Raw genomic sequence first — 27,099 nt, forward strand, 5'->3', positions numbered from 1 at the left:
CGGCTGCTGTAAACTAAACGTCTGAATTACGTAGTTTAAAATATGTATATATAAAAAAACGCGTGGTACATCTGAAAATACTAGTTTTTTAACCACGTTAATGTTTATATACAGACATTCTGTATCACACGATTAAAACGTTAATTGAGACTATCTTTCAAATGATTCATATAGAAATGTGGAAGGTCAAGTGTGTATTTTTCTCGACAATGTTAGACCTACGAATACCCCTCGGAGTTTCTGTGGGATATTTATTTCCTGTGCCCTCTGGCATGGTATTGATTTTCCGGTTTTAAGTATGAAATCTTGGTTGGTTTTCAATCCAAGGAAATGCAGAAGGCCTCATGTATACCATGGAAGCGTGTTCTATCCACCGATGTCCCCGGGGAAGCGATTTGATCGATACCCTTACCTCCCTATTATAAAATTAGCATAAACGCGCATTATGAATATAAAAATAGTTTTATCAACTAACGTTACTATGACGAAGGACTCTTAATGGTTATCCAAAGTTTTGATGATGGAAGAACCGTCTCTGTGATGGGGATTGAGTAACGTTGGATATCCTTATTATAATATTGTATCTTAAAACTAAGACTTGAATAGCTGGAACTGTTGTATCAAGAGAACATTTACATTCTATTCTATAATAAAATATATTTTTCTGTAGAGATATCTTTGGATCTATAACTTTAAACACATATGAAGCACCAGTAGACCTAATAGACCTTGTCCTGTCACATCAAAGTACTATTCAGACCAAGGTGCTGGGTGTGGAAAATAGTTAGTTTTGACAACCATACATTATAATAGTAAAATATTTATTACCATCAACCGTAATTCAAACTAAAGCAAAAAAATAATACAACGTTACTTTAGAATTAAGAGCTCTTCGTGGACGATCTTGAAGGTGTGCGATCTATCTGAACAACTGACAGACAACTGACAAACAACTGACAGTTCCGTATTTAAAATAAGTTCAGCAAAAAGTATATTAAAAAAAGTTTGCACTAAACGTAATTGTTATTTATCCGCTCATTTTTTTATGTCATAAGAACCTTCTCCTGACAATAACAAACACAACAACAGAAAAAACAGCTGAAATCGGTCCAGCCCTTCACGAGTGATGTCGTCACCAAGGAATGTAGGGATTAATATTTTTATATACAGATGTCTTGATTTGACAATTTCACTGGTTAAAATGTCTAGAGTTGGAAATAAATCGGTTCCAGTTTAGTATTACCAAATTACTAAAGTTCCCTTTGGTAAAGCAATTAAAATGCCTACTGCATCAATACTGCTTTCAACATATTCTATGATTTTTTTTGTTCCCTGGTAAGCTTTTTGTTAGGTATTTTTTATTATCTTTATATTCTTGATCATTTCCAGGGAACAGGAGCCTGGCTGTGAGCGAGATCAGTCATTCAAACGGATAGCGCCGCCTGAAAACAGATCAGGTACCTTCTAGAATTTTCTGTCACTAGTTCCGCTTCCAGCAGAATTAAAGAGAAGAGGCAGAAGATAGTCATATAATTGTCGCTAAAGATTCCCAATCCATTTCTTTCTATTTAAATTCAAGTGCTGATGATACCATTGTTTCAGAATCTTCTTCATCATCAGCAGACACTGAATCTCAGGGGTCAGGTTCAGCGCCTGCTCCAAGATCACGTAGAAATGAACCACAGGTAAATAAGATATACATACACAAAAAAATCCATTATCTATATACTTTTCGGCACTTTTTTTTCTTGCAAATATTTCTCTAAGAAATAAACACCTCAATTGTTTGTGCCTTTCGTTTGTTTTGTCGTTTAACAGCTGAAAGTTAATCTTAATGGCTATGACCTTGTCTTACACAAATATCAAATATTGTGGGACCGAAACAAAACTACTGAATACATATAGGAACGATATTATTGCGGCCTGGACCTGTGTTATTTACGCAATTTCGTAGAAAATAACAAATTTCAAGAATTAAGCAATGAGTTGATCATTAACAAAGCAAAATACCGGCCCGCTTTCTATCAAAACACTTTAAAACGTTTACTGCCGCGCGGAAACCACAAACTACCACGCGGAATGCGGTCGGATTGAAAAATACCGACGAGGGAGTTCGTTTTGTACAATAATTTTACATTGTTTCTTTAGTTTATATGTTATGTTACGTATCTGTATGTCTGTCAGCAGAGGGAAGAGCGGCGGGTGGAAGCCGCGTGCCCTCTCCGAGTACAACCGAACCCTCTATTAAGGTAACATCTCGTTAGAAAGTAGTATTCCTCATTATACTCTCTGTTTGAGTCTTCTAGTTTGTAGGCCATAGCTACTTATAATATAACTTGTTTTCTCTCTATCCTCTCTTGGTATCTGTGACGTCAGATCCCGGACGCTCCCTAACCTAAAGGCAGCGTCCCGGTCCGCGTCCCGCTGCGACACTTCCCGCCGCGCTCACCACATCACTATGGCAAGCGAGGATTTGCTGCAACCAGGACATGTGGTCAAGGAGAGGTGGAAGGTTAGTGGATTATTGGAAGACAAACGCAACGCAAACATACATACATATACATACACTATGTCTGATACAGCGCCAACCGAAGGAATCACTGAAAATGATCACAAAAGATTAAAAGCAGATGTGAAATATCTGGTGCAAAAAATTGTCCTTATTTACAAAATTTATCTTGTCTCGCTGGACCAAATAGAAGTCCATTTACGTTACAATATAATAAATATACGAGCTTATCGTTATATCTCAGTGTTCGACCTCTGCTTCAAATAAACAGGTTGTAAAGAAAATTGGCGGCGGCGGTTTCGGCGAGATCTACGAGGGTCTGGACCTGGTGACCCAGGAACAGGTCGCCCTCAAGGTTGAGTCGGCCCGCCAGCCGAAACAGGTGCTCAAAATGGAGGTGGCTGTGCTGAAGAAGCTTCAGGGTGAGAGCAGAATAGATAACGATAATCAATATATAATAATGTTCGTCTGATGAAACCCACATCCTTCACCCGTGCTCAAATTCAGTTTAGGGAGTTTTTTGCTAAAATAAGACAGCTAGAGCTGGCGACTCTCCTGATAACATCAGAAAAAATGACAATAACGTTTAATTTGTTTCCTTAGAAAATATTTTTTTCCTGGTATTATATTTTCAGTACTAAATTCTTAAGCGCGTTCATTTTTCCAGTTGCTTTGGAGTTTGTGATATCGGTAGCGGGTTGTATCGAGGATTTTTTTGACAAATTTAGTTTAGCTTAACGAATCTTTCATATTAAAAAACCGGTCTATTATCCCGCCCTTATGAATCCTGGTATCGGTATTGTGAGCTGGCACTAACCTATCCCTGGTAAGGAGATTCTAATCCTGGTGTAAAAGCCGCTGAACCGTCATCTTCCTCCTTCAGGTAAGGAACACGTGTGTCGTTTCATCGGTTGTGGTCGTAACGCTCGCTTCAACTACGTCGTGATGCAGCTCCAGGGTCGGAACCTCGCAGAGCTGAGGAGATCCCAGCCGAGGGGAGCCTTCTCATTATCAACAACTCTCAGGTACAGAAATGTCGAGGTTTTCTACCCTCATGGCCCATAAACTACATTTCTTGTGGACTACGAAATCATGCTCGTGTGGAAACGAAAAAAATACGTAATTTTATACGAAAATAAGCGTTTAGTGATGACGTATTGGTTCTGGTGTGTGATTTATCCTAAAATATTCTCATGTGTCACATTATATCTAACAGAAATATGTATTGTAATGGGTTTCGTCCGCGGCTCCGTCCTCAGACAAATGTGTAGCGTTAACCCAATGTACTCGTATATAGTAACTAACGTCGCAGGCTTTTCATTTTAAATAACCTAGATAAAGATCGCAGCGCCGTCTGCCGGGATGCCTTGTGAAGCTAAACCATCGGGGGCGACATCTGAAATGTCAGTAAATTAGAACGCAACTAAAATAGTATTCTCTACGCCAATGTCTTTATCTATCTGTAAAATCCTGTTGCCATGATTTCTGATATCTAGAAATTAAAATTTACCTATATAACCAAAATACATTTAACTATTACCACCACGAATTATATCCCTTTACAAATGCTTACAAAAAAATAATCATTAAGGTTGGTCTATATATATATATATATATATATATATAGTTAATAGGATTCCTCGGTGATTTCAGGTTGGGTCTCCAGATACTAAAAGCGATCGACTCCATACATTCTGTGGGCTTTCTTCACAGAGACATCAAACCCGTGAGTAAATAGTTACAAGCAACTATAACATACACAAGATCTGGTGATGCTCGAGGGTTTTGACTTGTAGATACTTCGTTTCAATTTACCAGGTTTAATCAAGATATCAAGGAAATTACTGAAGTAATCACAAAGATAAATAAAACTATATTGTTTGTATTGTGCTGATAATTCAGGGACATTTTGGAACACGGAGACAGACTAACATATGATGTCGTATCTTCAGAGTAACTTCAGCGTTGGACGTCATCCATCTAACTGCAGGAGAGTGTACATGCTGGACTTCGGCCTGGCGAGGCAATACACCACCAGCAATGGACAAGTTAGACCACCGCGGGCCGCCGCAGGGTTCAGAGGTGAGGCATCCGAGATGACAGGCCTCGAATCTCGAAAATCACAACCCGAAACGTATCTCGCGCCAGTCGATAACTGATGCAGTTTATTGCTAAGAACAGGTTAATTTTCACCAGGTACTGTTCGCTACGCATCAATCAACGCCCACAAAAATAAGGAGATGGGTCGCCACGACGATCTCTGGTCGCTGTTCTACATGCTGGTGGAGTTTGTTAACGGACAGCTGCCTTGGAGGAAGATCAAGGATAAAGAGCAGGTGAGAGATAGAGGGGGGGGGGAGGAGCGATTGATGTAAGAAGGTTGAGGGTCCAAAGAACTTAGTCAACGCAATCTCTAATAAGGCCCTACAGCGAGGATTTATGGGCCAATTGTATCCAAATAAAGACAATAAAAGTTTTATAGTCAAAATCTATGTGGCAATTGTATCCAAACAAAGACGATATTTTTGATCATACCATGGGCCATAAACATGTAATTCCTCATCAGTGATATATGTTCCAGGTCGGTCTCATGAAGGAAAAGTACGACCATCGTCTCCTCCTGAAGCACCTGCCGTCTGAGCTGCGGCAGTTCCTGGAACACGTGCAGCAGCTGGAGTACGCCGACACGCCGGACTACAGCATGCTGGCCTCGCTGCTGGAGAGGTGCTGCAAGAGGCGCGGCATCAGGGACACGGACCCTTACGACTGGGAGAAAGATGTAAGACGCAGACGGACATATATTTTCGGATTTACTACGCGTATTTAATTATTTTTAAAAACTACATACTCCCGACGTTTCGGGTACTTTACACCGACCGTGATCACGGACAGACGAGATGTGCCCGTTGTGTAGTTTTTAAAAATAATAAAATACGCGTAGTAATCCGAAAAATATTAGTTTTATTTAAATGAATACTCGCGAAAGTCTTAGACCTCATAACATGTTGTTGTGACCTAAGCAAGGGTTTTCAACAGATTACTGTTTCCACTTACAACATGGAAATAGGTCTCTATTGGGATAACATTCATCACATGTGACTTCACCACTCACCATCACGTCAGTCTGCCACTCTAGGTCGTACTATATATATATATAGGTCAAGGTCATTATGACTAGTGATTTATATCGATGACTTTCTTCTCTCCTTAGTCTGGACCCGCGCCTCGAGCTCGCGTCGCCCCGCCGGTTGATCACGCGCCCTCACCAGATCATCAGCCAGACAGGGTAAATACACACACACACACACACACACATATTTATATATATATATATAGTCTTCGTCACGATAGCTTAGAATATGTAGCAACTAAAATACCATTTTCCCGAGGCTACAAGTTCAAATCCCACTCAATGTAATTTTCCTTTATTTAGTATGTATTTGAATGTTAAGTCAATATATAAAACATAAATACATGTAGTTCTTCAGTTAAGTGATTTGGATAAACTCGTCCACTGTGTACACACGGCCTAAAATGTCAGTCTACCCTCATATAATTATAATGTTTGCTAACATAGATACAGCCTTCAGGTTTCTCACCAGTGTTTTGAGATTTTCTATACAACTTAATGACGAGTCTAAGAACTGATTAACCTTTGAGATTAGTTGCTTCAGTGTAGTGTTGTCAGTGCGGAAGCGATGTTTATAACTTGATAAAAATAAGGAACTTTTTTAAACTTGAATGTCTTACTTTAATTTAATCTAAAAATACCCACAATTAGGTTTTACTGATATTTTCACGCGTCATGTTATCACTACATTTATAAAATGGTATTGTGATCCCATTATGTTCATTTGAATCCCAGCCCATTGACGTTGAGCTTGCGGGAATGTCTCTGATTGTATGTTTGAATATTAACACGATAACTCCTCAACCCAGGCTCGTCGCCGCGGCGAGACGGAAGCTACGACGGCTGTGGCCACGGACACACAGACCAACGTGCAGAAAGAGAAGCTCGCTGAGAAACGAGCGCCGGCCTCGCCCAGGCACGCGCCCGCACACGTCAACGGATATGTGAGTAGGGTAGGGGGGAGGGGGAGGTCTTGGTGTTCAGTGCACGCAACGATGTATGTATGTCTGTATGTTACAGTCAGCTACCGAAAAACCGACCGCGGAGAAAGAGGTCGAGGCGAGAACTACACCAGCGCCCTCTCCCGACAGACATGCCAAGGTTAGTGATGGATATGTTAAAATAATGTGAGTGACCCTCTGAGAGGTCGACCTGCGGAAGACATACCAAATATATATAATTTTTTTTTACATTATTTTTTCTTAATGTTTGTTATTAATGATTTAAAGTTTGGTACAAAAGTAAGCTGTGTCACCATATATTATATTAGCTCTCTGCCAGTCAGCCGTTTCAGAGTCCAGCGGGAACAAACACACCGACACTGTTATATGTATATTTGTGTGTCAGGAATCGAACTCCGCCGTGGCGAGCACTCCGCTGTCACGCCCAGAGAGACAAAGCGTGCCGCCCTGCAAGCCGCGAGCGCCCGCCCCCGGTGAGACACACACCACACACCACACACCACACACCACACTCGTAGCACCTACATACAGCTCTAATATATTTCTCAAAAACTAAAAACAATTCTTCCGCCCAGTAATTAATTATTACTTTAATCTTGTATATGTAATTACTATCTAACATATGTATATAATTTCCCTTATCTTACTCATAGTAATCGTTTCCAGGTGGTCCGACCCTTCTCCGGCTGCGCGTGGTCACCGCACCGCCGACGTGTGTCCAGGAGTTAGCGCCCACTCCGCCCACAACCGGTTAGTATGGAACTCCAAGTCGTGTGAGAGATATAGGGGGTTTTACAGAAAGGTAAACGACGTGCGGACTACGTAGCGTGATGAGAGATATTGAAACAATAATAAATTTAATAATATTTTAGATTTATTATCTGTGACGTGTGTGGGGTCTGTTTTATATATTCTTTATTGTGTGTGTCCAGGCGAGGCCAGCAGTCCCAGGATTATAGCTGACGTGGACAGTGTGCACTCGGACACACACTTCAAGAGAGGTAACACACACATATATATATTAAGATATTATCATCAAACTAAGAGCCTCTGTGGTGTTGTAAGTATGGAAGTATCCCTAGTGAGATTAATTTAAAGCAGCCTCAGCCCCGCTGGCCGGGCGAGTGTTTTATTCGGGTCTCGTATTAAATTCCTTGTGCTTTGATCAATTTAATTATAAGGAAGCCCTGCGTCGCTGCAGCCTCAGGGCTGTTGGCTGTTGAGGGTCTAATGTATTCCTATCATCTTTACAATATATATATATGTATGTATGTGTTGATGTTTCCCGCATCAGGAACTCGCCGCACCGCCCGAGCCCGAGCCGATCAGAGCTACACGCAGTTCGCTGTCATGGACGATGAGAACGTGTCGGCGTTACAACAGGTAATAGAAACTAGCGCCACGGGCTTCGTGGAGGGGGGAGTGGTGGTGGATATTTGTGCTATTGACATTGTATAGTATTGTGAACAACTAGATCTTACCCGCGACTCGATTAAAAAAAATAATACATTGAATTTCCTGATGGGTATAAAAAGCAGCCTCAGTCACTCCCTATTACATTAGCTACCTGCCAATAAAAGTCCCGTCCCAACCGGTCCAGCAATTTCAGAGGTTAGCGGGACAAACAGACAGACAGACGAAACTGTAAAAAAAGAAGTATTTTGGTGTATGTATAGTATTATATACAATATATTTTGCTGCTTGTTTGAAGGTAACAAAGGGCGGCGCCCTCACCCTGGTGTCTCTGTGGAAGTCACAGTTCGACGACTCCGAGGAGACCACGGACAACGAGTGGAAACAGGAACAGCTGCAGGTACGTGACGCGCTGCGGTCGCTGTAGACACATGTGTCATATAGTGCAGACCTTGATGATATAACGGTTACCTCTTTGCAGCTAAATACGATAAAAAAAATACACACACACCGATAGTGTGGCGCCCGGTAGTGAGGGGATGATGTGTGTGTTTGTTGCGTGCTATGTATAGTGTGTTAGCCATCATTAGTCTCATCTGTATGCTCGTTCTGACTCTGCTCGTGTCTTGTCTGGATGTGTCTTACTAATGTCGGAGTGTCGCTACATACGATCCCCCCTCAGTCGCCGGAACATCGGAATGCCCGCGCGTCCGCTGTGTCGAGTTGCTCCAACGTGCGCACCCAGCTGCCGCTCACACACACGCACACGCACACACACACGCAGCTCGAGCCCAGGGTGCAGGTCAAGGTGGACGAGGTGAGTCTCAGGGACAGGGGACCATGTTACAGAGACACATGCACACACACAGACAGTTGTTGTTTGACACAATGAATTGATTTCGTTTTTTATTTACGTATCAGTACGTATAGCGACATTCACTAAAAAAAAAACTTGCATCACATTCACAGCCGGAGAAGCCAGAAAAGACTGAGAAACCGGAAATAGTTGAGAAGCCGGAAGTAGTGGAGAAGCCAGCAGTCAAGAACACCAAGTGTTGTCTGCACAATGTGGGGATAGACGCCTTCCCCAAACTACAGCCAGCTCTGCCCAGGAGTTGGAGTCTACCAGCCATAGGTAAATATAAAGAATATCATCACGAAATATGAGAAGCAGTCTTCTGAAAAATACCAGTAGACCGTACTTAATAAATAAATACTCTACTTAGATCCCCTTGTGACTGATAGATACTCTACAGCAGTTTTTCCCAATGTGGGCAATAACGGCCTCTTGTAGGCTCTGAACCTAAAGAGCGGTAAGAGACAGAAGAAGAGGGGAATTAAAAATAAAACATTCTCAATGTAGGCAAAATAACTTAGGAACTTCTGGTCTAAAGGAACGAAACAAAGCTAAATATTTTCAATATATCTGTTGGCCGTATCTGCCACCGAATGGTCCCGTCGCGGTTAAAAAGCCACTCCTGTCGCGTCACTTATTAAACTGTACTAAATAATATACAGCATGTCTGACAACGACATATTATTACGTTGCAACAAAATGTGACGTCAGCACGTGTGTCTGTCTCCGTGCATTCATCACCCTATATACAAAACACATATTCATTCTCAGGCTGTAAGGTCCGCGATCTTCGCCCGCCGTTGCTCCAGCAGGCGTCGTTCGATGCTGGCGTCGAAGGCGCCTGTTACCGCCTGGACGTGATGCGAGGTGTCGCCGCCCGCGGCGGGGGCGACCCTGCGCCCAGACGGGCTGCCAGTCTGCCGGTACACGTACACACTGCTCTACTCTCGACTGTCATATCCTAATATAGAAAACTTAGCCTCGTCTTATTTTTCCGCATTTACGCACCACGCAGTATTGCTAATTATTTTATACAGGAGTTTGATATATATAATGTCATTTCTCTCTTTTTTTTCTCAATTACCTGTACAAATTTGTCATAAATCTTAGTAGAACCAAAAAAGTTCAAGTTGTAGTTTCACTTCTGAGACTACTTTGTGCCCAAGTAAAGACAGAGAGTAATGATTTATAATATAATGGACATAAAAACTGTCGATCAGCGCCATCTATCGTCTGTGTCGTGACTACTACTACATACAAGTATATTGCGTCGGTGTGGACTATGGTCTATATCTTATTCTGGCATCTGAACTACCTCACTGGAAAGTTTCATCGGAATAATTTCAGTAGTTTTTGTGTAAACGACTTAAACACGTCGATACATAAATATGTTAATTTTCTTTACATTTGATAAATTGAAAGATTTATTCAGACATTTATATTACAAGGATTTTAATCATCATCGTATTCCCATTTCCAGACTCTCTCCAGGTGTTCTGTGTCCCCTCCCCCCGCGCCGCCTCCAGCTCCAGAAGCGACGGTCTCCAGCAGGCTGGAGATAAGAGTTAGACCTGATACAGCGAGTCCTATGCATTCCGGTAACTATAAGATGCTAAACTTGTCATTCACATAACTTGTGTACACTGGCTTATCTTGACTTCATTCGTGTAGACTTAGCGAGAGACTTAGGTTCAGAGAGATTAATAATAATGTACACTTAATGTGAAGTTAATGTCTGAGTCAGTGAGAGTTTTATCGAAATCTGTTAAGTAGTTTCTGTTGGAAGATCCTCCGGACATCCTGACAGATTCTCTCATTTAATGACAGTATATATTCTGTGAGTGTGATTTTGTGTCCATCGCTAGGTACCTACCTGCCGGTGAAGATCCACTCCGTAGTGAGCGGCGGCGAGGTGCGGAACCACGACGAGACCTCGGTCTACTACGACGCTACGGAACACCAGAGAGACAAACGGTGCGACTGCAACTAAGTCACTGAGCGACAGTGCTCTATAGCGTTTTGAGATTATAAAATCATTTTTCTCGATGATAATTTAAATTACAATTTGTTTTTTGCTTATTTTAATAGAATAACATATAAAAAGATATGAAAAATCGGTATACTCATTCATATATAACCCACATGGCCAGTCCATTCTGGGTTGGTGGTTTATATCTGATTTGATCCCAGGTCGTCGACCCGCAGCGGCGACAAGAGTCAGAGTCTCGTCGTAGAGAGAACGAAACTCGACGCTATACAGGACAGGTGAGTCGCATGTCCGTCTCCATCGAGAGAAAATACTAAACAGATATTAGCTCGTCCGTATATAATGAATAGTTTGTCCCGCGACTTTTTCCGTGAGGAATTTCAAATTAGGTCAAAGATACATAAGTGATGTGTGAATAAAAATTTATAGCAAATCAAAGACAGCGCCATCTATCGTCTGCGTCAGGTTCCTACATGCTTATAACATCTGTTATCATGTAATTCATTGAACGAAGGGTTAAATTTGAACTTATCTAAACCACGTCGCTAGATAGTTTTATGGAAAAATGCTTAGTAAATTTTATACAAACGGCCGTCGAACATCCACACGGCCACACTAACTGGCGCGTTTATAATATTCTGTGTACGAATCTACATTTCAGGAGCGCGTCGCTGAGACGCGAGGCGAGCGCGGGCGGGGACGGGTCGCAGAGCTTGAGAGACGTGAGTTATCATGACCTTTGACAATACGACATAACATGTACTAGAAATACACGTACACGTAACGATTAATGTACCGAGATGGAAGTTCCGTTTCAATTAAAATAAGAGAATTATAAAGCTGTTAGAGTAACGCGAGTCAGCTAAATACGTGAGCTGAATACGTTATATAGCTAAATACGTGAGCACTGTAACATACGTGATGTCATACACGGACATATTTGTATCGGCAGAAGTCATCCAGTGGGTCCCGTATACCCGTGGCGAGTGCGGCTGCCACGGCCGCGGCGCAGGGGGCGGGGCTGCAAGGGGTGCAGGGGGTGAACGCTAACTCCCTGCACAGACTCGCCAAGTGCGCCTCCTGGAGTGGGGACGGACCTCTCAATGATCTTACACCAGGTGATATATTTACACGGCCTAAAAATGTACTAGTAGCGCCACCTATCGCCTGTGGTGCGTGACTTACTCAACGCCAGTTTCATGGCACACTCCTTAGCAGTTAACTTTTGAATCAATTATAATCTGAATGTTCTTCCTGTGTCTTTATGTCGCTGGAATCTCGTCCAAATCTGCTTTGCGCTGGCTTGTCCGAGCCACAGTGATCCGTGTGGTAATAAATACATCCTGTATAATAGTAACAGGTTAAGGTGTCTTCTTAATATATTTTGCTATGTCCAGGTCTTCGTCGTCGTCGTCAGAACGCCGCGGACAAGTACGCCGCGGACCCCGCGCGGGACCTCAACCTCCGGTTCGCCCGACCCCGCCACCGACACCAGCCACCCCCCAATAGGTACCCACATATATCTTCATAGTAACCTGTCGAAGATCCTGCGGGTAGTCGGCACTTTGTGTGCTGCCAGTTGGAATGTGTGTATGTATTGTTTGTCTGTGCCGGCGACTGACGAGCTGTTAGCCGCAATCAATGTTAGGAACATAAAAATACTAACCGACCTCTAATAGAGTAGTAATGATTTTAAACGGGTCTCAAGGAAAACTTCTTTAGGAAATATTAATAATGTTTGCGGTCAAGCAACACTCGACAAAACCAACAGCACCAGCTCTGATCTGACTGTGGTTCCTGCTTCCTGTATGAGCAGCTCGTACTCATGAATATTGCTTCTGGTGTTTCAGCCGTGCAGCTCGTCTCCTTACTGACCGATAAGCTAAAGTCTGAAAGCTTGCCAATATGGCGTCTGTGCCACAGAACCGAAGATGTTCTTCCCCTGCTCATACTCTTCTAAGTTTAATCACCTAACCCTAAGAATATGGAACGTATTGAACGGACTTTCTGAAGCAGTGCTCTACGAGCACTTTTTTCCTCGGGAGTCTGTCTTCTTCACGAGCCTGTAGTTCCTTCACCTTAATGACTTCTGTCACCGGATGTGTTTGTAGTATTGATCCAGCCCAATCAATATCCGGAACGGGTTTAGCCCAAAAGATGCTTCGTGACACAGCGTTTCGGTTTTCACTTCAGGCAGTCTCCACACGGATGAGGCCGATCCTCTAAAATTTAATGTCTCTAAAGATTTTAATGACCGTTCTTGGTTGGATTCGTTAAACCTGCTTTCTGGGTGGACTTGGTGGTTAAAGCTGAGGCAATGCTAAATGTCGATAGTAGTCCGCGCCTGACAGCTTTTCTGTCTATATAAAGCATCCCAACCTCCTGCCAAATGTCAAGTCACGGCTCGGGACGCCTCGAGCGGACCTGCGTAAAGGTTTATTAATGACCACAATTTGGTTAAAACCGCCAGCCAGCCTTCAACACGCAGTGAAGAAGTCAGCTCCTCAGTATTCTCAATACACTTCGGCACTAGCTCCTACATTCCTATATCATCCTGCAACGTATCTCTCCGCCCTCGTCACTTCTTCACCAGCTGTCTCCAAGTCGAGCCTAAAGAAGTTTTGCTTCAAAAAACCTGTTTAAATCGTAATCTACTTCGTCTGTCCGCCCCCCATCCGTTCATGTAACCCGACTAACGAGCTGTCCATCAGCATGGCCCATCGTTGCCGTAGCGCGGCGGGAGGCGGCGCATCTCCCCCTTCGGGCGCGTCCTCGTCCTCGGGGTCTCCTCCCCCCCCGCCGCCCGGGGTCGCGCCCCCCGCACACAACGCGGCCAGAGCGCGGCGCTTCAGACCTCTGGCCACACGGGACCACAAGGACGACCTCCCGCCCCCCGTGTACAGTTCTATCGGTGAGATCATAATACATACCAAAAGAGTCCCATCACTGTGGGCTCAGCAGTAGGGGAGGTCATGCTCCGGGTCGCTGCTATTACTTCAATCTACTCTATTTAAAATTTGTTACATTGTCTGTTTTATTTCTCGTTCCTCTGCACGCGGCTCCGCTCGTTTTGTTTTGTACATATAACATATGAAAATAATCATCATTTTGTCACTAATGTCGCTTGTACTAATATAAAACCGAATCCGAGTATATTAATCCATTTGTTTTTGAGATGACTGTGAACACGCAGACAAATAAAATACATATAAGTTTGAACAAAAGATATTTTAAATATATGAGTATGTGGTGGGTGAGTTCGGCACACATACGATACACAAGGCTTCCGTGCAGTCTTTACAAAAAAATTGCTAGTGGTTTTTGGCAGAACATAGATGTACCTTCCCAAAACATCCGCGTGTAAAAATACATTATACACGTATATTTTCCAGTTTTCTTGCATGTCGGCTCCCAGGCTGGGCTCGGCGATGGCATTGATAGAAACACATCGTGTTGGAAATTATGACGCGAATATAAGGCTCTCGACGTTTCCCTCCACAGGTGCGGGCCATAGACTGTGACGTCACAGCACACGACACAGGACACACACACAGAACATGTGAAACATATGGCGATCCGACGGGAACAGAGGCCGGGAGCGGGTCCGCGGCGACCGGCTCCGGCCCGGGGCCGTCGGGCGTCCAATAAAATAATGACATGTTGACTAATACTAAGGGAGAGGCAGCAACGCATCGCCGCCCGCTGTTCTCATAAATACTGTAATTTTTCTTCAGATATTTTTTGTATAGAAGAAAACACAAACAACGCGGAACATGGGCACACGGACCCGCCGGACCGGACCTGTGAGGCCCGGCGGACGCTGAGCGGCTGTATCAAATGTAATATACGTTAAAGTAACAGAAACATACTCTGTCGATGATTGTATAAAGCCAGAATTATTTTTATATAAGCTGTGTAGTGTTCATTGATGGTTCCCGGGGTTAGAAGACGAGCAGGCCCGGCCCGGACTCGGCCCGGGGAGGCGGCCGTCGGGCCGGTCTGTACGCGGTCACGCTAGGACGTGGCTCAGCGAGCGGGAGCAGCGCGCTGTGCGGCGCTCCTCACGAGGAACGGCCGCGGGAGGGTAGTTGTATATGGAGCCGGCCGGGGCCCGGGGCGGGGCCTCGGACTATTGTTTATTCGTTTCGTCACCGCTTCGTACACACCTCGTGTCGACCGCCTCCAATCAACATATCAGGAGTGCGCCGCGACCAGTGCAGCCTGACCCGTCTGTCCGTACGTCGCGCGGCGACCGCCGGTCCGCCCCGGCTGGGCGGAGGCGGTCCCGCGGGCCGGGTCCGCGCCCCGCCGTCGCTTCTCGTCGCTTGCTGACGGAACCTTGATATTGTATAAACGTTATTCACGCGACGCTTAGCCGCCATTACCCTCTAGTCTCTTCTGCTTAATATAGATATTTTAAATATATAATAATGAATTTACTTGATGATAGCGTTAAGGGTTATGTATTTATGGCGGTTGCCGTGCCGCCATTTTGCAATTCTGCTCGTGAGTGAGACCGTCAGAATTGCAGAAGCGAGGGTAGGTTTTAATCGCTTGGGAGCGGAGGTCGTTCGGGAGCTCCCGTCACTGTCTAGTCTACGAACAGCTTCCGTCTCATAGTTTTATCGACGATAAAGTGAATATTGTTGAGACTTCGATTATTTTGAGATGAAAAAGATAATGTATAGAGATGTTGTTACACGGTAGCTGACGTCACTCACCGTGTCCCGGCCGCGAGCGGCGTTGTGCTGTTTTAAGGATGCACGCTCTGTTTCATTTTATTTTGCCATACTTTTTTTTTTATATTTACCGAAATATGCACAATGACTTTAAATAAAAGGTATTTGTCCTTTATAATGTGGTTTTATTGTTCGAGGAATTAAAAAGCTGTTTTCGTTGCTCGGTGACTTTTTATTGTTGTTGAAATCAAGGACCTGTTACTCTTGGACCGTGTCCGCCGACAAGCTGAACCCTACTCTGCGATTGCCGCGTCAGCAGTGCTCCGTAGCTCCTTCAATCAGAGCTCATGATAGAGCAGTCTCGATCAAAAATCCTCAACAGACGACTGTTTATACAGTGATTTCTGAAGAGCGCCTCGAACACTCTGTATAAGTTATCTCTAGACGAAACAACTCGTTAAAGTCTTAAAACCTAGCTTAAATTGCATAATTTTTAAAGACCAACCGTACATACAAAGCTCTGAAATCTAGTAAAATGCTTTTTTTATGTGAAAGGTGGCAAACGAGCAGACGGCCCACTTGGTGGGCAGTAGTCACAGTGGTCTATGGACGTCTATGCGTTGCCAACCTTGGTTGTTGAGGAAGAGGAAGGGGTGGGAATAAGGAAATGGCAGGAAAGGATGGCAAACAAGGGCAACCGGCTCTCTCACTCATCGAACTAAACGCAGTCGCTAAAGGCTACTTCACGACGATCTTCTGTAAGAGGGTGGTACTTCCCCGGTCGAGCCAGCCCATGTTAGAGCTGAAGTAACTTGGCCACAGCTAGGCTCAAAAATCTACCACCTCCATATTATAATATAAACATAAAGAGACTTGTATATTGTAAAAAAGTAGGACAAAATAACAAATTCCAAAAAGATTTAGCTTAGAAACATCCAACTTCATCTTCAGGTAAAGCAATGGCCAATGGGTAAGTTTCGCTCAGATTACAGTAAAACTTAGTACCTACTCATCGCGAAAAGTAAAATTAAAAATCATTAAAATACATCAATATATATAATATCATTACATTTTTCGAGTTTTATCAACGGACGAAACGACAGCAAGGACTGGCCAGTCAATAACATTTTTTTTGTTTATTAGTTCATTGACTTTAATGCACCTAAGGTCCCAAAGAAAAATACTTTAATGTTATGGCGATCCCCATTTGGGTTAAATTTTTGGGCAGCCAAAACCGAGCAATGCAACTATACTGTCATAGCCCATTTTACACTCGCAAAAAATCTGAATGCCGTTTCCACTAACTCACCATGGAGAATATTATCCATTTCTATAATAGACTAGGAATCATTAGAGAGACAAAAAAATCCCACCATTCCATGGATTCACCGTGCGGTGCCGGGTCCATCGCGTTGCAGGCAGAGGAGCGTCAACAGTGCCTGGGACTTGCGACCCAGGTGTGGGTTCAAGTGTAAATATCTACCGCGGTTCACCGTCCAAGTCTGGGACTTGCGACCCCGGTGTAGGTTTAAGGGCCCCTATCTAACGCGGTCCACCGTCCAAACTTCTTATATTTTATTACTTAAACCGTAGAAGTAACTGCACATTTATCACATAAAACGTAATGGCCACTGGCAGGGCTGCCATGGACTAAGTAAAATTATGTGACCGTTTATCTGTGAACATTATCCAGATACAAAATTAGAGTTGTTCTACTTGAGGTTAAGTATTCACAGTGACTGAGAATACTTATATTATATGATATCGAGGAGTTGTTCGCCTCACTCACGTTAGACGCGATTTATCAAAGACCACATACATTAGGTCTCTAAGCAAACCTCCGCCAGTACATCACCACATGTCCCATGTATTCACGCGAGAACACATGGCAGTGCCCAGACTAGGGTATAATATTACACAAATTCGTTTAGATGATGTAAGTGACATGAAATAACCAGAAGGGTTTTTTACCGGGGATTTCTGGATGCCTAGAACACAAAACTTTTTTGTCGGAGAGCTTAAAAGATGCCAGAAAAAGCGAGAGGCAAATAACAGTTTGTTGGAAAGACTTAGAGAATGCGTTCGGGTCGATAGAACACGAGGTAATGCTATTCGCGCTAAGATGGTATAACTTTCCAACAGTAGTTAGTGATATGATCGCGTCATACTACTCAAAATTAAAGTTTTCTGTTATATCTAAAGAAGGCGTTTCAAAAACTTTGAGATATAATGTAGGACTATTTCAGGGCTGTTGTTTGTCTCCAATAATATTTAATATTGTTATTAATATTTTAGTAGATAAACTAATCAGCAACGAGAAAAAATGGGGGTATCGGTTCAAGTTCAATAACAAATACACAGGATCCATCTTAGCCTTCGCTGAATATCTCGCAATACTCACACGTAACCCCAAACACTGTCAAGTTCTATTGGATGAGGTGGATAAATTTTGTGAGTGGACGGATGGATTGAGGACAAAACCAAATAAAGGTCACTGTCTGTGTCTCGGTAGGCGAAATACAAGATCCACCTCATACGATCCGGGATTATCGTTAGGCGGTCAATGCGTTTATACGGTTACGGACAGTGCTCCTTTTAAATTTCACGGTCGTAAGATTGATAATATAGGTCGTACTCCATCTTTAGAAGGAATAGTAGATAGCCTTTTGAACGATCTTAACAAGGTCGATAACCAACCGATTAGTAACGTCAACAAAAGCTTGGATCTACGATAATTATCTAATATCACGTTTGAATTGGCCTTCCCTCGTCTATGATTTTAGTAAGACTCTTCTGTCAAAACTAGATGCAAGCGTCGTAAAGGTTTTGAAGTTTTGGCTCGGGCTCGCGCTATCGGCTGATTCGTTAGAGTTATTCAGGGATCGAAATAATTTTGGGATGAACCTAAAAAGGCCATCGGAGTTCTATAAACACCTAAGAGTTTCCAAGAGATATATCCTGGGGAAATCCCAGGATGACATTATTACATCACTCCCAAAGACAATGATGCCCTAGAGCTACAATCGAGACTTCAATTCCACAAACAGTTTATGATAGGGGCACAAAGTAATAGAGTAGAGTTAGGATCAAAGATACGGATATATTAAAGACCTTTAGACTTAAACTTTACTGATATATTTGAGACGAGAATTCTATGAGCTTAGAAATGCAGAATGAGTAGCTACACATGGGAGATTTTTGCATCCCATTAGCACTAAAAAGGCCCACTTTAATTCATGTTTGGTCGCCAGCACTGCTAAAATTTTACGTCAATGCGTTCCAGATGACTCTCCCAGATCAGAGTAATTTAGTAAGATAGGGCAAAAGTACCGAAAAAACTTGCTACATATGCGGGGAGGCATTTGGAACTGCTAATCATTTGGTGGTGGGATGCACGGGCAGACGAGACGTGAAAGTCTATCACTTGGTCCTGTTATTTATCATCTACCGCCATCGATTTCTTAATTTTCTGGCGTACAGCTCTGGATGCTGGCAGAATGCGCTTACGGTGTCCCAAGGTCTTGCGGTGTGGTCACGGACCTGGGATTTTATATTTTTAAGGAGGGGGTCCCAGGTGGTGGATAGATTCCAGCCATCTTCTCTTTTGAAATTGGGATGTTTTTTTAATTTCAATAGCCTCGCGGATTAACCTCGGTATGTACCTGTCTTCCGGAGCGAGGATTTCGTCAGCTTTATGACAAACACATTTAAGCGGTTTCAATGAAGAAGTAGGTATAATATATAGTAATTGTAAAATACAATATTATTAATTTACAATATTAGATCCGCACATATAATATACCCAGATATATATGATAGATATAGGAACTCAATTGACCTGAACCAGGTCACTTAAATAACCATGGAACAATACTTGAAGATAGTCACTTGGATTTCTATTTTTTCATTCAGAAAACACTCTGCCATGGAAAAGAACGGTCTCAAGAAGTGGTTTTAAAGTAACTTATATGGACAGTATTCAATATGTAGTGTCACATTTATAATATAACAGCATAATGTTTGTCTGTGTGTATACAACAAAGAGAACAAAAACTAAAACGATACAACGAAGGACGTCTTTAGATGACTCCGTCCTAACACTAATAGAGCGATGTTACTGTTTCCATTGTAACACGAAGACGCGACAATAATTGATTGTTGTTGAATATTCTCTTTTTATAATATTAATGAAGCTTCCAATTGATTAAAAATACATTATAAAGCTGATATTCATTATTGAAATATTCATATTATAAAGCACATCTCTGATTTCAAGTAATTTTTAATTGTGTAATTACGATATGTATCGATTTTTTTATGACAATCTGTGGAAAGACTTCTCAGATGTGACTGTAACTTAACAAAACAGCTGTTTCTCGATAAATGTATAGGGTTTTCCATTAAGGGCGCTTGATCTTTCTTTTCTTCCATCGTAACGTGTGCTGTGTGGCACGTAGCGCCGTCCTGTTGAAACCACATGTTGTCCAGATCCATATTCTCGATTTCAGGCCAAAAGAAGTTGGTTATCATCGACCGGTATCGCTCACCATTGACGGTGACGGCCACACCATTATCGTTTTCGAAAAAATACGGACCAATCACGCCTCCGGCCCAAAATCCGCACCAAACAGTCACTTTCTGCGGGTGCATTGCCACTTGGTGAACCTCGTGTGGATTGGTCTCGTCCCAAATACGGCAATTTTGCTTGTTGACATAGCCATTCATCCAAAAATGCGCTTCGTCGCTGAAGATGATTTTTTTGCCAAAATCGGCGTCAACTTCCAACTGCTCTAATGCCCAGTCAGCGAACACACGGCGCTGTCTATGGTCATTAACCTTGAGCTCTTGGGTCAGCTGGATCTTGTACGGGTGCAGGCTCAAGTCACAACGCAAAATTCGCCAAGTTGTCGTCTGCGAAAGGCCGAGTTCCTGTGCGCGACGCGGAATTGACTGCCGCGGGTTTTCGAGGACACTGTCGCGCACAGCGGCGATATTCTCGGCAGATCTCGCGTTACGTTGACGCACGGGAACCGGCTGATTGTTAACTGACCCGGTTGACTAGAATTTGTCCACCAATCGACGGATAGTCGACTCGGCAGGACGATCATCGCGACCGTAAAACGGGCGAAGTGCGCGGAACGTTGCTCGAACTGAAGACCCATTTTCATAAAACAATTTTATGATTTGCACGTGCTGCTCGACACTGTAACCTGCCATGGTGGTTTGGGAGGACGGAATGAATATAACACACTCCATTTGACAGCTGTCACTCAAACAACATGGCCGCAATCAGCTGTCAAAGTTCAAGCGTCCCTATTGGAAAACCCCATATAAGTAACATCTTAAACATTTCAAAATCCTAGTTCTAGAAGAAAAGTGAAAAAGTTCTAGAAGAAATTAATCTTGTATCTCATTTATAATACCTATACATCTGAGATACAAAAGAATAAAATAAAATGACACTCGACTCTATAAGTGAATTACATTAAAAGTTGGTAACCTTAATTTTTGGCGATGAGATTGAAAGTCTTCCTCGGACACACAGTTTTATGTATTATTTGTTTAAGTTACGTCATTGGATACGTAGCAACACTTTACGATCAAAATAGCTTAGTGTATTGGAAACACGTCATATCACTCGCAACATCGCGAATGACGGCTCTATCGGTCGGTGATAAGGTCGCATTTGTGATAACAGGATCGGTTTTATTAAAATCATTCAGTCGCCAATCAGAAGGTCAAGCGAGCACATGTTCCTGTCGTATAACAAAAACGTAAGTTCGACAATCACATATAACGTACAAACTTTACTTTTATATAAATAAAGTTATTCTCACGTAGGTCGTCGCGGAATTACTAACACTAATCTAGTATTTTGATATACATTTTATGCCTTGTGATATACTTATATACCTAGCCTGTGCTTGTAATTTTTTATCTTTATTATGAAAACTGATTTGATTTGATTGATATTTCGTCTATGTGTAGTCGTCGTATAGTGAGTTCACACATTTTATACTCTACACTCATACGTTAATATTATAATGTGAGAAGTATTTTTAATGAGAAAATGTTAACGTTTCGTATGTAATGTATGTTAGTGTATTTTGACTTTAACCGGTAAACAATTTAAATAGTCCATATTTTAAAGTTGTTGTGAATATTTTCGGTCACTGTTTTAAAACTTGTATTTGTTTTTCGAATAGACTTGTTGAATTTAACTTCCCCTTATTAATATTCTGATCTCGTGAAGTGTGACTTACAAAGACTTCATATGAGATTTAGGTTTTTTATGAGATTTAGCCTTATAATAATTTGTTTTTTTTTTTACTCTACGGAATATTATTAAGGAGAATGTTTTAGACGAGTTTCGTGAACTTTAAAATGAATATTGATGTTTATGACGAAGAATTATTACATTAAATTGATAGATACATAAGTTTACTATACTTTTTATTGAACCCTTCAGGCTTTTCCATTTGTTTCTAAATAATACACTGCATCTCTTCATTAATATTTCCTATGGATTTTTTTATCAAACTCGTTTGAAAGAAACAGATATATATATAAGTTAATATTGTCTCCATATACTTAGCCCAAGTGTCCATCGTCACACGACATACGCAACGTTAAAATTTTATCATACATAAATCTTCTCACTGTAAGTATTAACGTAGGTTATTGAATGAGGAACGTGCAACGACTCGTGTGTAGTGTGACGCAAACTTGTGTTAAACATACAGTCATATGTCAATACGATAACAAACAATATTACCTATAGTACTAAGAGGTTTTATATCTCTCTGTTTGGATTATCTATAGATTGGACTCAAAGATAACCGTTATTATCTGAAGATAAAATATAAAATGCAATCGATTTACCTACTCATATTATTTAAGAGCGTATTATTATGTAACAAGTTGTAGCCGGGTTTGTTTAAGAAACGCGTGTCGTCATTATTGGCTTTTATTCGATTTGTCGTAGTTTTCTTCGTCAGATCCTGACTCCGTGTTAATATAACTTCATCAGGTCAATGTCCTTTTCTTTAAAAAAATAATTTCGTAAATCGGCTTCTAATTGAAAGAGTACCTAATAACGTCACAAAGATTTGGTCGAATCGAGAAATAGTGAGTGAAAGTGTCCTCAAATTCAGTCCAGCCGCGCAAAGTATAGCCATAACAAACAGACCTACACACAAAAAAATATTGTAATAAGTATTGTATATACTCTGGTAGAGTGAAATCTATTAATTTGAAATTACAAATAGACAATTCAATTTTATTTATTTACATATATACTTATGTACCAACAGGTCGGAAAAAACAATGGATTAGAAAAAGAAAGTTAAGTATTACGAAAGTCTGATAAATTTTAAACTCATCACTCATGAACTAATTCGATCAGAGCAGTAATACTACTGTTTATAGCAGCCCCGCCACAACATAGTATCGCCACACTACAGTCAGTATTAACGTATGTTTATCAGTAAAGAACTGGTAACGCTTCGTATGTAGTGTGACCATGCAAACAGTTTTCAGGGAACAGGTCACCAACGAAGCCCAATTTCAACTTTATGCGGCGTCCGCAAACCTTCCTTAAAACTGCGACAAGACGCGTCATACAGTATTAGTAGATTTACTAGCAAGTGTATATTTTGTCATTTTAGGTGTTGTTATTAACATGAAGTGGACGAGACCAGAAACTGTCCCTCTGGGGAGAGTTTGGAGTCGCTTTGAAGGAAAACAGAAAAATGGCAAGCCCGCAGAAATGTGAGACTCTTTGGAGATACATATATATAGTAATAATACTAAGGTTAGGTCGTTACTAATCAACTCTCTTATTGTCTGTTAGTAATTTTAATTTATAATATACCTATACATTATACACCAATCTAAAATCTTAGTTAGTTAATAGCAAAACATTTCAAAATGTATTAATAATAATTTTAATATAGAACAAAAGATAGTAAACTGTTTTCATATACGCCGCAATATGTGTTGTCCCTGATAGGTATCAGATAGTAGACATGAGCGAGTCCGTGAGGAGGCAGTGCCTCGACATGATGCAGGAGACATTCCTCCGAGACGAGCCGCTCTCACTGGCGTTAAGTATGACACTTAAAAACATATATAACAAAGTAACGTTAATATTCACAATCAGTACGTTTTATACGAGATTGAAACACAATTCAAATGCAAGAGAATTATCCTGTAACCTTATCATAAGTTTCTATTCCCACACTAAATACATAGAGTACCGAGTTTGACGTTCACAAATCTTCACACGACAGTATCGATGTTTATTGATGAAAGACTTGAAATACTCCGTATGTAGTGAGGTTAAGTGTAGTAAGGGGGCTGGTATTTTATGAAGACTACTTTTTTTCTAATGACACAATAGTTTTTTATTTTTGTTATTATTATTTTGTAAGTGTGCTATGTACTAGTAAAGTTGAAAAAATATATGATTAATGCTTCAGTAATCCTCAATTGCAATGTTATTGAACGAAAATAATATAAGAATATTTAGAAACATTTAGAAGGCTCTAATCATTTTAACTTTCAGATATAAAAACAGACGCGGAATCTGTCACATCGATACGTAACAATTGGGAGGAGATGCTCTCACAGAACATCTCCATCGCTTGTTTCACTGAAGAAGAGGGGCGTACCAAGGAGCTGGTGGGATTCAACATACTTATAGTGAAGACCAAGGAAGACGGTCACGAAGAGTTTGAAAATGTAAGGTTTTTCAGGTTGAAGGGTTCCTTTCGAGTACTAACAGTGCTCTCTCGCCTTCTTTTACTTTTCACGTTGGCGACAGACACTCCAGTTTCCCGATCGCTTTAAGTCCATTTCAATATGTCGACAAACATATTCATCAAATGAGGATAAATGTTCAGAATAAACGTAGTGTTATTGTAAATAGGGATATAATAGTTATATAATTGTATTCTTTACAGTCTCACGTATTGTAGTCAAAAGACTACAGTTATATTAGTCTGAATTTGAATTGTGGTATTAATTTATTAGGTGAAAGTAATTTTGACAGGCTCTTATATAGGACTGTGTTACTGGATACAGAGTTTCTTAAACACAGGGACAAAATCAGTGCTTATTTAGTTCATGTCTTATCTTACTTCTCGTACATCCGAAGTCATGTATATCTGTCGCGTATTTCCTGTAGTTATGATAATTGAAATTACTTATGTATTTTGTGTACAACGTTTGTAACTTACAATAAATTTCTTTCTAACTTCTATCAATTGATTAAAAGTTTGCGGTTATTTGATGAACTATAGAAGAGTTGTCTTTTGGGGCTTTTATGCTAGTAACATTTTTTTTACGTGCCATCGGCTCTAAATACCCAAATCATCCAACTGATTGTGAGTGGTCGGCGCGATCACGGTTGCTACAAAGTAACCGAAACGTCACTATCACTTACAAGCCGGCTCGCTTCTAGCTAAAAGCTGATCATTGATTATCGCGATAGGCCTGTAGTTGCATTGATTTGTCCAGTCAATATAAAATATTTTCCTCAAAAAGGCGCTATTCCTTTGATTAAAAAGTATGAAATGAGTTGCGCTAACACCGAAACCAACTCTAGAGCCCACGTCCTAAACACTATTACGGGGTTCAAAACCAGATCACTAGACGTTCAGGGAGAGTAGTACTAGTACTAAGATCCCATTACATTAAGAACTTCTCGGTGTCTATAGTCAGTAGCCACAAGACCCTAATGACCCTACCGATTTTAAGGACCCCTGACATTATTCCAAGCTCGAAGACAGCAGAATGTGCATCAAAGGAGTATGCTCTCCAATATTTTGGATCCCTCTAACTCCATTTTATGATTAAGAGTTTTTGAGACATTTTTCATAAGATATTGTATCGCCTCATGATTTATTTCGTGATTACAAAAAACATTATCTCACATAACTCATAATATCAGCAGCGTTATAAACTGATATTTGAACTGCGTGTAAGGAGCGGGAAAATCAAAACTTAGTGTTATCGCAATATGAATGCCCTTTAAATCATATGTCATATAATTTGTGTGTAAATTTTACTGAGGTACTTGTAATTTAAAGTTTTCATTCTTTTTTACGAAAAAATACCAAAAAAGTTATTTATTTTGAAATTAACTTTTCATTGAAAATAATTGGAAATAGGAAATCAGTTTTCAACAAAATACCCGACAATAGGATCATTTTAAATGCGTTTTAAAAATGCTGATCATTTACATAACAGATATATTCATCCGGGTGATTGAAGGATTAAAACTAAATAATTATCTTGATCAAAACACAGACATAACACCACACAACAACTCGCCTCAATGACATTATTCAATCTAATTACTACAAGCTCATCTGGCAGAAGCCGATACATTCATATTGCCCGCCTGTAACGTGACATGCGATAGAGCAACAAAAAAATTACGCTGTATAGTAAAAGAGTTAGATTATAATAAATAAAATGAAACAGCTCACCTTTAGTAGCTAAGTTATGTATAATCCTCAAGAAATATCTAAAAATTCAGTTAATAGTAGAGGTTCAATCCTATTTTAAGGTCAAAGGTGAAAAATGGGAGAAGCTTCTGAAGACCCTCATCACGGCCGAGGAGCTGGTGGATATTTTCAGTCATTATGACGTCGATACTTACCTGTCCTCGAGCGGACTGACAGTGTCGCCAGCCCACCGAGGACAGAACATCGGGGCGAGGATGATACAAGTCAGGTGAACACAGAGTCTTGACCAGCGCACTGCTAGACTCACCGAGATCGGCTCCTCTGATTTAAGGACTTAAAACTTCATGTCACAAATTCTATAGATCACAATGTTATCATTAAGTTATAATCATTTGATGAACTACTCCTTATAAAGCGATTAACTTTTCACGAGGTCAAGTTAAGGGATTTAAGGGTCAAGTCAGTTGAGATTTCGTTCGCTCCGAGAATATTATTTAATACATATATTATATTGTGTTTATGTCAACAGAGAGGACATGTGTAAAGCGTTCGGTATCAAGGCGGTGTCCACCGTGTTCACGGCCACCTCATCACAGGTCCTGGCAGCGAAATGTGGATACGAGGTCCTCGCCACGCTGCCCTACACCCACATGCTGCAGTACGGGATTGACCTGACTATGAGTGAGACCCCCCTCGCTAAAGTCATGGGAAAGAAATACTATTGATGCACATTTTAGTATAGAAATGTGACCTTGAATTATATATATATATATATATATATATATATATATGAGACACTTTTGTATCCCAGTTAGAGTGACAGGTCTTTTTATCTGTCTTCAAATAATATATTTTTATAATGCTTATGGGAAATGTAATTTTAATTGAAGAAATGAAACAAATAAAGTTTTTTACGAATAATTTATTGTTACAGACAAACATACAAAAAATATATGTGTTCTGCTTTAAGATTTATTTAATTTCACCTTTAAAATATAATGTCTTTGTCTGATGGGAGTTTTACATTTAAAAATAAAACACATATTCTTGTTGGGATTTAAACGATTCAAGTGGAGATATAGAGTTGCTAT

At 41.0% G+C, this 27,099-nt stretch overlaps 2 protein-coding genes across 9 annotated transcripts in view; both read left to right on the forward strand.

The window, feature by feature from the left end:
• LOC116776527 (tau-tubulin kinase homolog Asator) overlaps positions 1–15,714 on the forward strand; it is a 39,093-nt gene extending 23,379 nt beyond the window's left edge. For 3 of the 5 annotated variants that reach the window (XM_061525533.1, XM_061525536.1, XM_061525534.1), the window contains 29 exons: positions 1,390–1,457; positions 1,603–1,685; positions 2,185–2,249; positions 2,377–2,512; positions 2,781–2,931; positions 3,393–3,534; positions 4,163–4,235; positions 4,462–4,591; positions 4,706–4,845; positions 5,091–5,288; positions 5,721–5,795; positions 6,449–6,583; positions 6,660–6,740; positions 6,987–7,074; positions 7,268–7,351; positions 7,534–7,602; positions 7,896–7,984; positions 8,313–8,414; positions 8,697–8,831; positions 8,984–9,149; positions 9,642–9,793; positions 10,351–10,468; positions 10,736–10,844; positions 11,061–11,135; positions 11,519–11,579; positions 11,810–11,975; positions 12,255–12,366; positions 13,569–13,768; positions 14,359–15,714. In XM_061525533.1, the coding sequence (XP_061381517.1) occupies positions 1,390–1,457; positions 1,603–1,685; positions 2,185–2,249; positions 2,377–2,512; positions 2,781–2,931; positions 3,393–3,534; positions 4,163–4,235; positions 4,462–4,591; positions 4,706–4,845; positions 5,091–5,288; positions 5,721–5,795; positions 6,449–6,583; positions 6,660–6,740; positions 6,987–7,074; positions 7,268–7,351; positions 7,534–7,602; positions 7,896–7,984; positions 8,313–8,414; positions 8,697–8,831; positions 8,984–9,149; positions 9,642–9,793; positions 10,351–10,468; positions 10,736–10,844; positions 11,061–11,135; positions 11,519–11,579; positions 11,810–11,975; positions 12,255–12,366; positions 13,569–13,768; positions 14,359–14,378 (3,223 nt within the window). In that variant the 3' untranslated portion in view covers positions 14,379–15,714. The remainder of the gene's footprint in view (positions 1–1,389; positions 1,458–1,602; positions 1,686–2,184; positions 2,250–2,376; positions 2,513–2,780; positions 2,932–3,392; positions 3,535–4,162; positions 4,236–4,461; positions 4,592–4,705; positions 4,846–5,090; positions 5,289–5,720; positions 5,796–6,448; positions 6,584–6,659; positions 6,741–6,986; positions 7,075–7,267; positions 7,352–7,533; positions 7,603–7,895; positions 7,985–8,312; positions 8,415–8,696; positions 8,832–8,983; positions 9,150–9,641; positions 9,794–10,350; positions 10,469–10,735; positions 10,845–11,060; positions 11,136–11,518; positions 11,580–11,809; positions 11,976–12,254; positions 12,367–13,568; positions 13,769–14,358) is intronic. The other 2 variants (XM_061525535.1, XM_061525537.1) reach the window with 2 other exon arrangements.
• A 5,455-nt stretch (positions 15,715–21,169) lies between these two features.
• LOC116776599 (uncharacterized) lies at positions 21,170–26,977 on the forward strand. Of its 4 annotated transcripts, XM_061525603.1 has the most exons (7): positions 21,502–21,534; positions 22,850–22,880; positions 23,204–23,306; positions 23,548–23,645; positions 24,103–24,278; positions 26,110–26,276; positions 26,538–26,977. In XM_061525603.1, exons 1-7 carry the CDS (start codon positions 21,517–21,519, stop codon positions 26,731–26,733), a joined length of 789 nt encoding a protein of 262 aa, XP_061381587.1. In that variant the 5' UTR covers positions 21,502–21,516; the 3' UTR covers positions 26,734–26,977. The 4 variants fall into 4 exon arrangements, with proteins under 4 accessions (XP_032525718.2, XP_061381588.1, XP_061381587.1 ...); XM_032669827.2 differs by lacking the exons at positions 21,502–21,534; positions 22,850–22,880 and adding an exon at positions 21,170–21,310; XM_061525604.1 differs by lacking the exon at positions 22,850–22,880 and having other exon boundaries at positions 21,415–21,534.
• The last annotated feature ends 122 nt before the right edge of the window (positions 26,978–27,099 follow it).

Source organism: Danaus plexippus, chromosome 30, assembly GCF_018135715.1.
Source record: "Danaus plexippus chromosome 30, MEX_DaPlex, whole genome shotgun sequence".
In the NCBI taxonomy this organism is placed as follows: Eukaryota; Metazoa; Arthropoda; class Insecta; order Lepidoptera; family Nymphalidae; genus Danaus; species Danaus plexippus.